This window comes from Alexandromys fortis, unplaced genomic scaffold, assembly GCF_014885135.2.
Source record: "Alexandromys fortis isolate MF-2015 unplaced genomic scaffold, M_Fortis_MF-2015_v1.1 scaffold_79, whole genome shotgun sequence".
Taxonomy (NCBI): Eukaryota; Metazoa; Chordata; class Mammalia; order Rodentia; family Cricetidae; genus Alexandromys; species Alexandromys fortis.
The window spans coordinates 5,610,746-5,628,696 of NW_026067964.1; the positions used below are offsets into that span (position 1 = coordinate 5,610,746).

General features: G+C 39.5%; 1 protein-coding gene across 1 annotated transcript in view; it reads right to left on the reverse strand.

Moving 5' to 3' along the window:
• Ap3b1 (adaptor related protein complex 3 subunit beta 1) overlaps positions 1-17,951 on the reverse strand; it is a 201,156-nt gene that overhangs the window by 49,578 nt on the left and 133,627 nt on the right. Inside the window, exons 21-22 of the mRNA XM_050153860.1 lie at positions 15,825-15,897; positions 14,094-14,200 (exon numbers count right to left, since the gene is read on the reverse strand). Coding sequence (XP_050009817.1) covers positions 14,094-14,200; positions 15,825-15,897 — 180 coding nt within the window. The remainder of the gene's footprint in view (positions 1-14,093; positions 14,201-15,824; positions 15,898-17,951) is intronic.

A 17,951-nucleotide genomic window follows, 5' to 3' on the forward strand; every position in this document is an offset into this window, starting at 1 on the left:
GATTTAATTGCAATAGCATAAGATTCTGAGGTCCTACTATGTGCTAGCTATTATATGAGGCTATCGTAGAAGGATATCTAACATAGTCAGTAACTTGGAGTTTTCTAGCAAGTTACAGCACATATAAAAGCTTGGATCAGTGCCCCAATGCTAAAGACATATCACACAGGAAGAGAGTAACATGGCCTAGACAAAATATAGCATTCAGTTTGAGTTTTAAGAAAATCTGTAAAAAAAATAAAAAAAAAATAAAAATAAAAAAGTAAATACAATGTAACTGAAAATTATGTTGTATGTCATTTTTAAAAATTAACAATAGAGGAAATGGAGTTTTAGGATGTTCTTTAAAAGGAAAATAGGGCCAAAATATAAGAAGTACTTGGCAGAGCTGGGCAGAAAAAGAGGATCAATTACAGCTCCAAAGAGACCACTGGACATCAAGAAGAGAGTGGAAACATCTTATTTAAATACAGTCTTACACTTTCTGGCAACATAGAAATAAAGAAACTTCATAGCACCAACCTTTGCTCCCACTGTTGGAAGAATATACTTAGGTATACGGTGTCGATTTATATGATTCCTTAAGAAGCATTATTTCATAAATTTATGTTTAGTGATCACAGTTTAATTCGTTCATTAAGGGACCCTTTCCTGGAAGTTGATTTTTTTTTCTAATTCTTACTGTAATTGCATTGTTCTGATCTTGTATTATAAAGGCAGCTGCTTGCCTATCATTTGTACTTTCCTCGTTAATCCTGACTCAGTGAATTAACCTTTAATTACAGCCGTTAAAATTGAAATGAGCCTCTTGTCTGGCTGGGGCTGCCCCCTTTCAGTGCAGGGTTCTGATGAAAAATTTTAGGGTCAATGAATATGTCCTATGTCATGTCTGATAGCTGCTGAAGACGTGAGGAGGTAAATGTTACCTTAGAAAGATGTGCTCTCAATTTGCAGGAGCTCTCTGTTGACAGCAAAATAAACTCAAAATCCTATTTTCAGATTCTCAGTCTCTCATGATGTACTTTTAAACAAATCAGAGGGCATGTGAGAACATAGACCACGGGGTATAAAATATTCAACTAACTCCCAAAAGTAATTTACTCTCCACCTTACAGTCTGAAATAGTACATGTTAAGTAATAAAAGGAACGGCAATGAATACTATTTTCTTAAATTTTTTACAATTTATTTTGTGTGTATCTGTGCATGCACATGAATGTGCTATGGCACGACATACGTCAGGACAATTCGAGGGAGCTGGCTCTTTCAAGCTTCCGCTCTCAACCATCATCTGAGTTCTGGGGGCTGAACCCAGGTTGCTTTCACCCACTAACCATCCTGGCAGCCCCAGAGCTCTACTATTTTCTAGATACGCACTTGGTGGAAATAATTGACTTAGTGATGTCATAACACGGACAGTAGGATTATTTACAGTGACTTAACTAGGAATGAATCCTAGGAAGCAAGAAGATGGCAAGAAGTAATTTCAATGGCTTAAAATGTGTCTAGTGAGCACCGTTCACGGTGAGTACCAGGGGTGGGAAGGCCATCATAAAGGCTCTGTCCTATCTTCTAGGGACTTAGACTCCAATTCTCATTATATTTTCTTTATATGATGTTTGCTGAAGTCATCTGAAACATCTTTATTTAATGTATTTAGACTTCCAAGCCTTAGAGCTGAAAAGGACCTGAGAAATGGTTGCTTCAGTTTCATAATGTCACAGATGAGGTTCTGAACTTATTCAACACTGATGATGGGTTTAAATTTACAAGCTACTGCACCAGATCATAATTCTATCAAAAATGTCATATGAATTTATATATTTATTATTAGGGAAAATTTCAAATGTACACAAAACAGAGAGGCTAATGTAATAAACAACTAATTCTTCAGTGAATTTCAGGTTATTTCCCTTTAGCACCAAGAGTGTGTGTGGGCTCCCATGCATGAGAACCTGGGTAGACCCCCACCACAACAGGGAGGGAGGAAACACACACCAAACATGGCACTAACTGCTTAGCCCGTCTAAGCCAATCTTTTATTCTACTTCTTAATTATTAAAAAACAATTTTTAGACATAATTTTACCAACGAACTTGGTCTGTAGGTATAAAGTCCTAAGAAGCCTTAAAATACTATATTTCATATCCAAAACTAAAACCCAATTAATTCCTTAATTTCTTCTTCAACCAGTCAGCATTCACACTTCCTTGGCCACACATCCTCATGCAGCTGCCTTCTTGAATGGGCTCAGGAGGACACACACGTGGCACAGGGCTCTCTCTTCATCTCAAGCTTTCTTCCTGCGCCTTTCTGGAGTGGTTGTTTCTTTGAGCCATAGGGTGATACAGGTCTTTACTGCTACTCTAACATTCTAGGGAGGTATTTATAAACCCAGTAATGTAGAACAGCTGCAAACTTAGAGAAATAACCCTGATTGATAGGCTTATAAAAGATGGATGTAATTACATTCCTGAATGGTTTGAATAACAGTGTGTCTGATCTATTCCAAGATAAGTGGTTTTTACTTTTCTTTGATATTAGGGTCATATACCGTACTTATCTATTTTTACTTCATGCTCTCTTATCTCTGGTAATAAATTAATTTCATAGTGTTAGTTGGGAATGTACCCTATAGCTGAATTCATTTTTATCTTTCTTGGAGAGGAAACAAAGTCTTCATGAATATAATAATAATATTTTTCAGACTTTCATGTTAAAAGATTTAATATTATTAAATAAGATTTATTTATTTCTTTATTTTTCTTATTGTTCTGTATGTTTAGAAAACAAATTTGGCATGCTTTTAAAGAGAACAGTTACCTGACTGGCACACAGCAGTATTTAACACGTGACTGGCCAGTGCACAGTCACCTATGACACTAAGGGAGAATAAGAATTCTTCTGGCAAATGGCAAAATTCAGCAGAAGCAGTGAGACTCGCACAAAATGCTGCCAGTTTTGGAAATAGGGAATAAATCTACCAGAAAGAAAAATATCTTGAGAACAAATTACATTTGTTCCCTCCCACTTTGCACTGTAGTGTTTGTAGTTATAGTAAGTAAAAGCCAAAATCATAATGTTAAGAAAGCATCAGGAGATAAGCAGAGACTTGTCTCAGCTCTGGCGATGATGACCTACAGCCAAGTGCAGAGGATGACGGGAGAAACGCCCATGGCTTTCATTACTCTCAACTCCTCCATCCTTTATCTCTGCAGATGTGTGTGCCCTTGGTGTTCTGTGTTCACTAGTAACTATAATTAACACCTCAGTGGACATCTCATTGGGGAGAGCTCTACTATCACAAAAAGCATTCTTTACCACTTAAGACTTAACCTGGGTTGGTTTGTGTGTGTGAGAGAGACTACGCAAGTGACTATGTGTGTGTGACGTTCAGGGAGCAAAGGCACCTGCAGCTAAGCCTGATGACCCAAGTTATATCTGCAAGACCGACATAGTAAGAGAGAACCAACTCTTACTGAGTAACTCTCACAAGCTATGTAATAATGTAATTTTTAAAATAAAAGACTTAAATTGGCATGTGTTTGTTTGAACCAACTAAAATATTTTACAAAAGTATCTAACTCAAAATCAACTATAAACTTTTTCCTTTTTAAAAAGCAGCTCCTTATGTATCCATAGGGATGGGACATGAATGGGACCTAGATGCATGATGTGACAGACACAAAGAATAAATAAAAAGAAAGATTAAAAGGAACAGATGAGAATGGCCTCTGGTAACAACAGAGCCTCTAAGGTAGATCACAAGAAAAACAAACCCCAGGCCACAGCATGGCACACCTTTAAGTTTAACTTCAAAATGGAATCAGTTCCCAACTGTAGAGGACTGAATAAAAGAACAAGACAGGACGTGGCTAGGCAGTGGAGGCACAAAATACTGTCAAACCTTAATTAAAAAATGTTTTCAATTTAAGCAGACCCAGGCCAGTGATTTTTCATTATTTTTACCACAGTTCCATGACTACTGACATTTTCATCAGAACAAATAAAGGGTTTTCCTCAAATTTAAAATGACAAAATTATTTTAAAATTTGACTCATAATTTCTTTCTCTTCTAAACTCAAGAGAATTTGATTTTAGCTGGACCTGTCTCTTAGCTCAGGGCTTAAATACACCTTCACTTTAAAACAAAGTAAAAAATGTATTTCTAAGAGTGCTTCTATCATACAGAGAGCAAACTCTGTCAGAGACACACCGCCACTTTTATGAATGCCACTGCATACTCATGGAACTCATGCTTACTGGATACACTCAGGATGTCGCTCACAGCAATCTGTCCTTGCAAGGCAACTTGGGGAACCCCTGACCCTCTGGTGGTATAAAGGGCGTGGAACACATGATCACAACAATTTCAGGGATAGAAGGAGGAAGGAGAGAGGAGGAAGAGGAAGGGTGGACAGAAGGAAAAATGAGATTCTGTAAGATCAAAACTAAAATCCTAAAGCAACTTCAGTCATGATCATGATTATTATTATGCACAATTATCCTAATATCTCCATGTGCTGCTTTAACAGGTTTCAGGTGAAGTGAATCCCATTCTTCCTCCGTTCTAGCTTGCTTTTCTTTCGTATTATTTTTAAATTAATGACTGACCTCCAGAGTAAAGCAGGCTCTCTCTGTTCTCATGCTAGGTTATAACAATACACAGTCAAGACCTCAGCCCTCATCATGGAGAGTACTAATCTCAGTAGATTAGATTTCCTATAGCAGAAAGCCATAAGCCTATTTGGTAGCTAAATTTTTATATTTCTTGCCACAACTAACTATGATAAAAAGGATAACTTATGATAAAATGATAACTAATAATAAAAACTTACTTTAGAAGCTGTTTTTATGTGTGTATGTGCGTGGTCTCCCCTGACCTCCACTCTGCTTGCTAAAATTCAAGTGTTATCTCTAGGTTCCCTTTTTCACACACTTGGGGAGGAGACATTAGCTGCATGGCTCCTTAGGCATGCCATCAAATTTAACATCATCTTTTCTGGAAATTCTACCCTAACCACGTACAACAGGTGCAGATGCTGGTTTGCCACTATTGCTGCCATTGTTTGCACCAGAGCATCAAGGCAGATGAGAAAGAGGGCCCACATGCAGAGTCAAAGACAGTTGTAAAAAGTAGTCTTCCATATTGTGTTTGAGAGCAAAAGGAGTTCAGACATCTCAACTTTTAACCTGTGTTAAAGGCTGAAAACCACAGCAGGGATGTAGGGCTCAGTAAATATCAATACTGTTTAGACTATGAGAAAAATAACAACACATAATGGCAATTACAGCTATAGAATTTCTATAAGCAAGAGTATGCCATGAAAATAAAAGAACTTGCCTTTAGGGCAAATTTTCTTCTTTTTCACATTCCACTGTAAACACTGTCAAAACAGGAATCTCGCCTGCTCTGCTTACCACTTAGTCTGGGTCTGAGCAAACAAAACTGGAGTAACAAGGAGTTGGCCTCCCACTCGGTCCCTAGGAAAGATTGGCTCCTGAGAGGTCACTTCTAAATGTGTGGATCACCCAAATTATACCAGGAATTGTGTAGGCCCTTTGGGTCCAAACCTGTGCATTTGTGTCATGGCAGTGAGTCGTGAGAGGCACCTAGACAGCTTACACTAGGAGGTAACTCAGGGCAGGGCCTGGCCCAGCCTGAACAACTCCTTTGAGCTCTGAGGCACTTTACAGCAACCTCACCTTTAGGGAGCAGGGAAGGCTGCAGACATGCACAGAGCAGCAGTTTCACCCTGCCCATATAATGAAGCCTCAAGTAAAAAACTCGGAAACACCAAAGTTCAGTGAGCGTCCCCTGGTCAGTAACACTCTGCACAGTGCCACATCCTGATGTCACCCAGGGTGTGCATCTGGAACTCAGAATTCACGCTTAATCCTACGAATAGTGTTTTCCTAAGTTCTGTGAGTTTTAACAAATTACTACGCCTGAGGGTGGTTTGGGAGAAACCCTTCAAGTGGATGTGGCATCAGAGATCTTGAGCCAATTCAGGACTCTACCGAAGGACTGTGTCTATTTTATCTTGATTTTGGTCAACTCCAAAGTAGCAGATTTTAACAAATCAGCATACAAAACATATTCTCATCAGCTCTGGTGCTTCTTTCATGGTCTATTGTGAAATTTCTCTTCCACAATATACTATACTTTTAGTCTCTACTTATCAACGTTCTTAATGAGCCGTATTGCACTATCCTAAGTTAATTTTATAGGACAAAGAGCTTTCAGGTCACACCTGTTTTTTATGGTCACACAGATTCCCCACTGTGCAGTGCTGAGGTGTCAGGTGTCCTTTGCCAGTTGGAGTGCCTGTAACACCCCTCAGCATTCTCTGTCACATACTGCTGCTTTATCTGTGCCAGGACAAGAAAGATTAAAAAGCATCAAGCTAAGAAACTGTTCTACAATGCATCTCCAGCGTACATCCCTGGCAGAGCTGGTTACTCTAACCCGCACAAACTGTGTATTAGGCACCCAGAAGTACTGTTTTTGCAATCCTGAGTCCCTTCATTTTTCAAGTCTCCAGATACAGTTTTCTCTACTAAGGATTCATTCTTTTTTTTTCTCTCTCTCTCTTTTTTATTTGTTTGTTTTTTTCCAGACAGGGTTTCTCTGTAGCTTTGGAGTCTGTCCTGAACTCATTTGGTAGACCAGACTGTCCTTGAACTCACGGAGATCCACCTGTCTCTGCCTCCCAAGTGCTGGGATTAAAGACGTGTACCAACAGATGTCATTCTTTTAACCCACCATCTAGACAAAATCTTATTCAGGGCTCAGCTCCTGGTCCCATGTGTGAATTTTAGAAAGATTTACTTTTAAAATTATGTGTATGTGTGTGTCTGCATGTGGGTATGTGTGTGCAGATGCCAGAGGAGGCCAGAGGCATGAGAACCTCCCAGAGCTAGAGCTGTAGGTGGTGTGAGCTGCCCAATATGGGTGCTAGGAACTGAACCCAAGTGTCCTGCAAGAGCAGTTATGTGCATTTAACTGCTGAACAACTCTCCAGCCACCTCCACATTAATTTCCCCTATGAGCTCTGTCATTTCATTTCTGCTCTCACTCTTTCTCCAGGTTTTCCCTTTGATAATTCTTCTCTTTCCCAGTTCTTGAGATCCAAATCAGAACCGTGAGCAAGCTTAGGCAAGTGCTTGACCACTGAGCCACATTCCCAGCCCCACTGTTGATCTTACAGCATGAACCCTGGCACTCCATCTTCATTAGTCTAGTTTCATTCCAAAATTAGTGCCTACGTAGGCTTTTCAACATCTCTACCTTAAACCACGGGCTGTATCCTGATGGCTTTGGGGCATGGACATGTGTGACTGAGTGCGCATGTTGACTTTTAAATAGCTGCTCTTGAGTTTTCTTTGAAATCCCAAATGGATGTTTCCTACTTTCTTACTATAAGTTTCCAACTTGAAGTTCCACAAATAGCTCAACGGTGATATGTTACAAACTAAATGTCAATGCTAGTGTCTTCTACTATTTCTCCTCCCTTTCTCTTGGCAGACGACATCCTGCTATTTGGATAGTCAACGGAAACTTCTAAGCCCTTTCCTGACTTTTGTTGTCCAGTTTTCTTCCACATATCTTTATAGAACAAAGATTTGACTGCCTTAAAAATTCTCTCTTCTCTCATATTTATTTACTTCTATTGTATGTGTATGGGTCTTTTCCCTGCATATATATCTATGTATCACCTGTGTGCATTGCTTACAGAATCCCCTGGAACAGGAGTTACTGAAGGTTGTGAGCCATCATGATGGGAACAGAACCAGGTCTTTGCGAGTATGGCAAGTGTTCTTAACCCCTGAACCATCTCTCCAGTCCCTTAAAAATTCTTACATTTTTTTCAAAGTCTTTACAAAATGGCTTCTAAACACTTATCAGTGTTCTCTGTGGCTTCTTCTCTCTCTCACAATCATAGAATTTCTGTACTAGCTACATACAGCTGCACAATTTATTACAAATATGACACATGCATCTTTTATGTTTGATTTTGCTATGCCCTGCACACAAACTACTTAGCTCTTCCCCTCTTACTGGTGAGCACAGTATCACTACTTATGTTTTGTTTTACCAACAGTGCCACCTCCAGTGTTTTCCACACATATAAAATAATAACGCACGTGTGGAAATGTCCTTGCAGCTGGTGAACATCAGATGTAAACACAAGTCAGCTTCAGGCCAGGAATGAGGTCTGGCGTAGGCACAGATGAGAGCACTCTGCAGAGTTGTAACATTTTCTTCATGGTCCTGGAGGAACTGCCTCTCTTTTAACCTTTTCTTTGCATTTCTCTTCATAAGTATTTTACATTTGGGCTGTAAATTATAGTAATAATTATCAACTACAAATTAAACAGCAAATATTATAGCAAAATGGTTCACTGGTTAAGAACACTTTTTGCTCACATCCTCCCGGACTCTAGAACCAGGAATCAAGTACCCTCTCTGGCCTCCAAAGGCACCTGAACTCCCACAGAGACAGACATAAATATATATTTTTAAAAAATTCTTATAAAATTAATTTCTAAGGATAGTTTCATACTACATATTCTCTAGAACTTTACTTAATACTACTTTGGAAATTTATCTTTGTTGAGCATGTATTTATACTGTTCCTTTTTAAAAGCTGGCAGTGGCTCCGTGTGTACATAAGTCACAATCCACTCATTTATCCCAGGGAAAGGCATTTGGTTTGTGTCCAATTTTTGCCTCCTACAACTCGTCACTGAACAGCACCACACATGACTTCATGTGTCCACATGGATGGGGGCAGCAGGAGGATGAGCAGAGTCAATTTGACAGAATGAGTCCACACTATTGTTAAAGTGTGTTTACTAATATCAATCCCTATCAGCTACACATCCCTTACCCCACCCCCTGTTTAGAGTTCTCAATTTTTAGAGAAACTGTAGCGAGCTGCGTGGTGTCACACCTGATGGAGATGTATAATCAACTCCTGAGATGGCTAAGGCCTGACCTATGCTATGATCATGCAATGATTATCAGCTGCCTGCATATGCGTGAACCTATGGACAGTGCCCACCTGGCAATCCGGGATTGGCAGCCCATGCCTACACTTAAGGGCTGGGAGAGGTTTGCCCGGGGAGAGAGGGAAAAAGGAGAGAGGGGAGAGGGGAAGAGAGAGAGAGAAAGTGAATAAAGTCCTGGAATAAACTGCAGTGAGAAGAGCTCCGGTGGTCGCATCATCCTTGCGGGACGAGGGTGGCCGTGACAAGAAACCAACTTTAACAAAAAGCTTCCTATAACATAGGTTAAAAAAAAAAACAAAACCCATACGCTCATAACCACTCAGCAACTTAGAAGTTCTCATATTCTAGACTTGATTTAAGCTAGGTTAATGTAACTGACAGAACTTGCAGAATACAAGGGTGAAAACACCTGATCTAAACCAACTGAGGACAGAAGCACTCAGTTAGCATCGCTTCTCATGGGAACCCGTGAGCAGACCAGCACAGCAGTGAAGCAGGCTTAGCAGACATGGAGCCTTGGTCACTGCAGGACACAAAGATTGTTGAGAGGTGAGGGTTTAAGAGCAAACAAACAGCCCTGAGTTACAGCAGCTAAAGTTAGAAGAATGAGCCACAACCAACTCCCTGATCTGACAGGAGACTGCAGCAGGGAGATGGCCTGACCTGTGGGTATTTCTTTTCAGTTCACAGAGTACAGATGTCTCTTTTAACACAGAGTCTTACACAGAGACGAGGCATACTCAAGTGCTAAAAAACCACAGGCCCTGTACGTTCATTATGGGTGCTGTGATATGGTAAACTGCCTGAAAATTTCATAACCCAGAAAAGGTGTTTCCATAAAAATACAATCTCAACCACCAGCTGACTAATCAATAAACATTCAAGTTGAGAAGAAACATAAAAATTGCAATGAATGAGCCAAGGCCATGGTGACATCATTGATCAGATAAAATAGAAATTTCCTAAAATAGTTTAAAAAGTAATGGTGTGTCTGTGTGGTGTGCACGTGTTCATGTGCAGGTGCATATATGTGCGTGTGGAGGCAGGGGGTTGACATTGGGTGTCTTCTCCACAGAACCTGGACCTCACTGACTAAGCAACCTCCAGTGCTGGGCTTATAGGCTGTGCTGCTGTGCCTGGTTTCTACATGGAATCTTCACACTTGCAAGACAAATACTTCATTGACTGAGCTATCTTCCTATCTCAGAGGGGTGACTTTAACTTTGTCTTTATAGCAAATTATGTGACCCAGATGAACAAGGCCATCTAGATTACAGAGACTGAAGTTCTAACTCCAATAATTCTAGAGGTATTAAAATTTTGTTCACACTTTTTACATACAATATTATCTCTCTCCTCCATTCTCTGCATCTCATAAGAACCCTAACATGCAGAAGACTGCTCCATCTGTGTTGTCAGGACTTGATTTAAGCTCGCAGTTTAACAATAATCAAGTGAAAACATCCACTGGATTAAACAGTTTGTCACTGAAATATCATAAGCAAGATCTAAAATGCTCTTTATTTAGGAGCCATCTGTTGGCCAACTGCGAGTTGTCTCGTGCAAGGGTGAAACAAATGCTATGTTTACACCCCGTCTCCACCAGGCTGCCAAAGGAAAGCCTTTGCCTTACAGTTGCGCTCATTCGGTCTTACTAAAAACATGATTCACAGGGTTGGGACTAACAGTGGAGTTCCTACTTTTCTATCCCTTTCTTTTAATAAAATGTGTGTGGGTGATTTGCCTGCATGTCTGTGTGCCAGCTCATGTAGTAATGATGGAGGTCAGAAGAAAACATCAGATTCCTTGAAAACGGAGCTATAGACTCTTGTTAGCAGCCATCTGAGTGCTAGGGATTGAATCTGGGTCCTGTGGAAGACAAGACATTGCTCTTAACCACTGAGCCATCTCTCCACCCCACCCTTTTTTGAAATAGGGTCTCACTGTGTAGTCTAGGCTAGCCTTAAACATTGCAATTTCCCTGCCTCAGCATTCTACTTAACCATCACACCCAGGTCTGCATGGAATTTNAAGAAAAGTTTCATCTATTTGTTTTTACAAACCTGTTTTATGATCCCACTGTAACTACCTTTACTGCTTCAAAACTGCTTGTTAGATTTACATATACTTAGAATACTAGAGTCAAAAACAAACATGGAGGCCTGTCCTACTGTCAACAGTCTCACTCAGTTAGCTAGTCATGGTAGTCCAGACAGACAGACAGACAGACAGACAGACAGACAGACAGCTGTGAGCGGTGCTGCAAACATCCTAATCATTTGCAGATGCCCTTTCCATGATTGCTTTAAAAGTACTGTTTTTGGACAATATATGTGTTACAACTTGATTAAATTAAAATATGAAAAGTATACAAAACAGAAATTAATAATAACATAATTAAGAAAATTAACATAATGATATGGTTTTTCAGCCTTTTATTTTCCCAAAAATTATACCACTGTATAATTTTGCAAAAACTGAGACCTATACATGCTACTGGATCTGTGTTTTTCTCTTCACATTAGAACATATTTTATTGATTATAAAAATTTTCTTAAATTATTTTAGTCATATTTAATATAACCATTAATTATTGGGTCATTAGAGAAGGTGGTTTACAAACATGCATATTAATCTCTGCATTTCTTATTATTTCCTCACAAGCAGTTTTCTGAGTGAAAGAGGAAGTATTTTGATGACTCTGCTAAGGGCAGACATGATATCATCTGGAAGGATGCACTTAATGTATCGTGAATGAGCTGGTAACAAAATGCCCATTTCACTGTCTCCTCACCAACAGACATTGAATTTTGCAGTATTTTGCTAATGCTAGGCAAAATGGTTCTTTAAATTTACATTTATTCATTAATACGACTGCACATTTTCATCCATCCATTATCATCTGTACTTCCTCTTGAATTTATAACCCATTTTTATCATCTGTCTACTTCAAAAATGTTTTACTAGAGTAAAATATACACACAGAAAAGCATGTTTTAAGTGCACAGCTGTTCAATGATTTTCCCTCCTAAATGGAACACACCCACGCAAAAGCACCCATCAGAAGACAGAACGTGAGCAGTACCCAGGGCTCCTACATGCCCCTTACACACACACTTAACTCCCTCCTAAAAGTAACCTCTACTATGAAGCCTAATGAGTTTTGCCTGGCTTGGTGCTCCTCCCCGTTTTTGTACCAAATAGTTCTACTGTCTGTAAAGACTGGGCATGGTACAGTTATAATCCCAGGACTTGCAAGGCGGTGGCAGCTCAAGATCAGCCTGAGCTACAGAAGGAGAACTTGTCACAAAACAAATAACGAAAACCTCAAAACCAAGCAAACAAAGTATACACTGAATTAAATGAAATGAGTTAAATATAGAAAAATACAAACACACAAATACACACACACACACACACACACATAGATTAATGAGTGAAAACTGATAACTCTGCAAGCAGCTATACAGAGAAACTATTGTGTGAGGATGCATCCTCATTTTAACCGAAGAAATCCAAATGAACAAAAAACCCTCATACCAAGTTGTGCAAGTATGCTCTCATGTCATATGCATGCCCACACTGAGAGAGAGAGAGAGAGAGAGAGAGAGAGAGAGAGAGAGAGAGAGAGAGAGAGAGTTAGTTTACTGAATGATGCAATGTGCCAATCTCTGCTCTAATGTAATCTCACAATTCAGGAAGATGCCATCACCACAGGACACAGAAGTATAGAGGTGCTATTTTCCAGACTGTAACAGTCACAAAGACTTGTGCACTGCGCATCTGGTGTGTCTAAGTGCAGGTTGTTATCTACCCTACCTTACAGCCCAGTGAGTTTTGGGAGCCTAAATGGTTCACTATAGATTTTCTGATCACCACTTCTCTTTAGAGGCTAACACAAATGCTCAATAAATATTTATTATTTGAGTAAATGAAAGACTTCACTGCCAATTTTCAATGTTTTCCAATCCTTTTAAATATGCTTTAATGTGTTCTTTCCTTTAGAAAGAAGAGCATCGTGCAACCCAAAACACAACTTACTCATTTCTCAGTGCTAAGAGTAAAATCTCATTCTGTACTTGAACAGACTAGTGCAGCTTACTAGTTTTCAACAGTGCTTTATGTGAGCTCACCAAGAAGGAACAGACAGCCCAGACTGGTGCAGCATGTTTATACTGAAGGGGAAACCCCTGGAATGATATACAAGGCTCTTTCAATAGAAGCTGCTCCATGTTTTCCAAGCAGCTCAGATCAGCAATATGCAACCCCCAGATCAATTCCCAGATATGTCTGCTCATCAAAGCTCACCAGCTGGACTAGCTCAACAAAAGGTCAGTCATAGCAACTATACATCCTAGGTATCATGTCTGACTCAGTGAAAGGTTGGTGGACATAAGATGCTAACATACAGAAAAATTATTGCAGCTTCAGACATGGACAGAGTGACAGTTTTGATGTTATTTTGTGTTAGGCAGAATTCTCACCCCATTAAAGTTATACCCCCCGAGTAACACAATTTTTTGAGATACCAGCATATATAAATAAATATGTAAAGATAACACAAAGAGAAACATGATCCAGGGCTTTTAAAATAAAAATAATAGTAAACTTTTAGTAGCCATGTGGTGAGAACAGAAGAATTGTGGGTTAATATACATAATAATTGACTTTTATTCTCAGCCTCGACTGCAGAGAAGTCTTCCTTCGTGTAGGCACAGTCTATGTGCTCATCATGAAATTATTTAACAATGCACTATGTGTGTCTGTGTGTGCATCACACTTTGTATCGTCACTGATGACTGGCACTCCTTGTCTATACACTACCTCGACATGACAAAGAATCCCTCTATGCTACAGACATAGGGCAGTGAAAAATGTACACATTGTATCATAATTAAAGGTAACTAGTCAGCAGAAGTAAGTTGAGAAGATAACAGTTGGACAAATTTAAAACTCATTACAAAATTAAAAGGTCTAAATCAGACTTTCGTTAGAAGAGGCTCTACTGAAGACTACGAATTCATATTAATTCTTTGTTTTTTTCATGAGAGAGATGGTATGTACCATATGATCACTTACATTGATGACTGATGAAGAAGCTGACAAGTTTAGACCTTCAAGATCAGCTACCAAGCTTGGAGAAAGGGCTGGTGGAGGAAGGGCAACTGGGGTGGACGCTGAGTTAACTGGAACAAAAGGCCCAAATAAGTAAGTGTGCATGAAAATTTAACTCATATTATTAAAAGCAACATTTTATTTTGTTAGTAAATCTAGCTAAATTAATCCCGAATGTATGACAACTCTATTTAATATCCTGATTTAGCCAAGTTATTATCAAGTCACAAAGTGATTAGCCTGAGCTTTCAGAACATAATGGCAAACCAATATCAGAACAAGGTATAAATATCTTGAGCAATAGTTTTTGAAAATTTGTATCTCTAAGATGTATCACCCAGAACTTCACATACACAAAGTGGTTAGGACACATCTTCCACATTAATGTAAGGAATAGCACAAAGAGTGATTTCGGGAGGGGCAACAGGGATGGGGGAATATGGGGAGACTAGAAGGAGAACAGAATTGGGGTAAATGATGTAATACCCCCAAAGATTCAATAAAGAAGTTTAACACACACACAGTGATTTCCAGCTGTGCACACTTTTTCTTTGGGGGGGGGGGCGTTTGAGACAGGGTTTCTCTGTGCATCAACCTTGGCTGTCCTGAAACTCATTCTGTAGACCAGGCTGGCCTTGAACTCACTGAGGTCCACCTGCCTCTGCCTCCCGAGTGCTGGGAAGTAGCATGTACCTCAAGTGGCTTTTGTTATGGCATTTTCATTGACATATGGTATGCTTCGATCATATTACCTTCACTTACCTGCCCCTCATCCCTTTTTTCCTCCTGTAGTATTCTGTCTACTCTCAGGATCTCCTACCACCCGAAACAAAACACACAAGGCTTGTGTGCAATTCCACCTCATTTAACATAACTTCTAGTTCCATCAATGCGACATACACCCTGCATCTGCTTCAACAACCACAGCAACATCTGATCATAACAAACCTTATTATCTTTGCTAATACGACCAAGCATGTTCATTTTCTCTATAGTAAGTGTTTTTATGTATTACACACTTCTATTTTTCTCTATTAAGAGTTTTCTGTGGCTGTTACAATAGATAATGTAAACAGAATGGATCTATGACAAAATGAGGTAACCCCCAAACAACTCACCCTCCACACAGGAAAAATATACTGAAATGCAAGCAGTTTAACATTCATGAACTCTTATTTCCAACTGCTCTTCTAGTACAGAATCGACCTAGCTACAGAATTCACAGCACTACCCAGCTCCCACCACACTGAATAATTTAAGAGTGGCGACTATGTATACTTAGGTTAGCAAAGTTATGTGTCTGAATTCTTAGAAATATATTTGTTTGAATTAAGACTTTTGGAGTAGAAGATGGTGCTAGCTTTCCTGAACTACTCTCTGTTCCCTCCTTAGTTACCTCCTTAGTTAGCTGTCAGTTCCCACAGTCAGGATCTCACAGTGTGGATACTGTGAGACAGGATCATTATTTAGCAATGCAAGGAGAAATCACTGGAGTAGAATGGGTCTAATACACTTCATTTGGGGCTCTACTCACAAGACACAGAACTGACATGCTGAACCAATAAAAGGCACTGATACCACTGGCTGGAAAATTCCCACCTTTTCTGACCTTTACAATAGATGCTTCTAAAATCCGGGCAATGGACATGAGAGGTACTATACGAGTGCAGAATACAGGGAAGTCCCGGTACTTACAGTCGTCTAGATCTAGAAGGAAAACGTCTTTGGGGGGAGGATGTCTTTCTTGCTGGGGTTTTCTCTCTTTAGCCTGTAAAATATCAAAACTTCAACTTATTTCAGATCTTGTCTAAAGAAAGCCATGAAGTGTTCTTACCACTACAAAACAAGCATGCTTTTGCTTTTTAGAAACAACACACACTTGAAACTTCTATGGTGACACAAACACTTTAGTCCTGAATCAAAATTTCTGTGCTAGCATACTGTATTTCTTACTTATCACACAAACTACTTTGTGTTTAAGGACTATAAAAGACCTTTAGAAGAAAATTTAAAAACAATAATCACATTTTTGTTAGATAAAAATACAATGTGTTTCTTATTAGAAAGTGAATAAACATTCTTAGAAATAATCGTTAAACAGGTTTGCTTAAGAAAAAGGAATATTCAAACAATACATGGCTAGCGCTGATGTCCTCAGGCTTGGACAGGCTGGACTGCTCAGAGGAATTTGCAGAGTTGGTGACCTAGATCCTCTGCACTCCTATACCAGCTTGTGTCAGAGGGCTTCACCTTCAGCTTTTGCTCTTTAGTATGGAAAACAACTCGCTCATTTTCCTAAGCATTTTATAGGTAGTAAATATTTAAACACACCCACCTAAATTTAGGGTTCCTCCAGAGCAAACTGGCTTAGTCACTGTTTGTGAGATTTCCCACCATGGAGAGCATACAATGGTTCATGCGAGGACTACCAGTCTTAATTAATATAATGGTATAACTGGGTCGGGGAAATGGCTGTTTGTACAGCGCTTGCTGTAAAAACCTAAGGACCTGAACTGGGATCCCAATGTCCATGTCAGAGTCATGGATGTTGGGAAGGTGGAGACAGCAGGATTTCTGGCTAGCCACTCAAGTTTAATTAGTTTTGGTGTAAACAATGTTTCAAACAAACAGTTCAGGGGTGGGGGGTTGGGAGTAACCGAGACAGACACTAGATGCTTATCTCTGGCTTCTACACACATAAAGAGGGAAATGTACATCTACACGCACAGAGTACACACACACACACACACACACACACACACACACACACACACCTGCCCCACTGTGCATAATTAAGAACACCTGAATAGCACAGTAAACAAAAAAGGTCAACAAAGAATAGTGCGTTAAACAACATTATCTGTATCAATGTTGCTTAATCTGTCTACCTTTTCTTTTAAAAAATTCTCAAATTCAAAATAAAACTTTTTTTACTTCTTTTTGTTCACTCATTCATTTAACAAATATATTGTTTAAATGTGTATCAGATTCTGTACTCAACAATGACAAAGTCCCCACTCTCCAATAACAGAATTTAAAACTTATTAGCATAAATCATTGTGTCACTGAAGCAAAGGCCCACTTGAGTACTGTGCACACACATGAACACCAGCTTCACATAAGAGGATGCTGCGGTGGTGGGGTGCAGTGAGGGCTCAGTCACTGCTCTCACAAAGGACCTGAGTTCGGTTACTAGCACACACACCAACAGTTCACAACCACCTGGAATTCCAGCTCTGGGGTATCCTTCACCCTCTTGTGGCTTCTTCAGCACGAGTGCATGTGTGCGCACATATACAGACACACAGACACACACACACACAAAGACTACAGAGACAGACAGACGCACACTTAGAAAAGCACCTGGGAAATAATTACATTTCCACATGACTGAGTTCTACATGGAGTCTCTTTATGCTAGCATTCAGAGAACTGTCAAAGGATTATATAAAAATACACATTAAAGCCAAAAATGATTACAACTAAAAAAAGAAATAAAAACAGTATTGTTTCCTTCTAGTTGAGTTTTAATTCTATCCTCCTGCAAACACAAAGCATCAGCCCCCTGTCAAGTCTGAAGGAAAAGGAAAAGAAATGTTAGTTTTGAGACTGAAATTTCAGTTACAAGTAAGTGAAAGCAGATTCGGAATGAAAATGCCCATTACTACTGGACTTTGCCCTTGAATAAAAACCTAACTCAAAGGTTATCAGCATGTTGCACACAATGGGTGTAGCTTCCCGCCAGCTACAATGACAAGACTGCCTTCATCAAAGTGCAAGCTCCCCACCTGAAAATTAGAAACCTATCAAACAAATAAATAA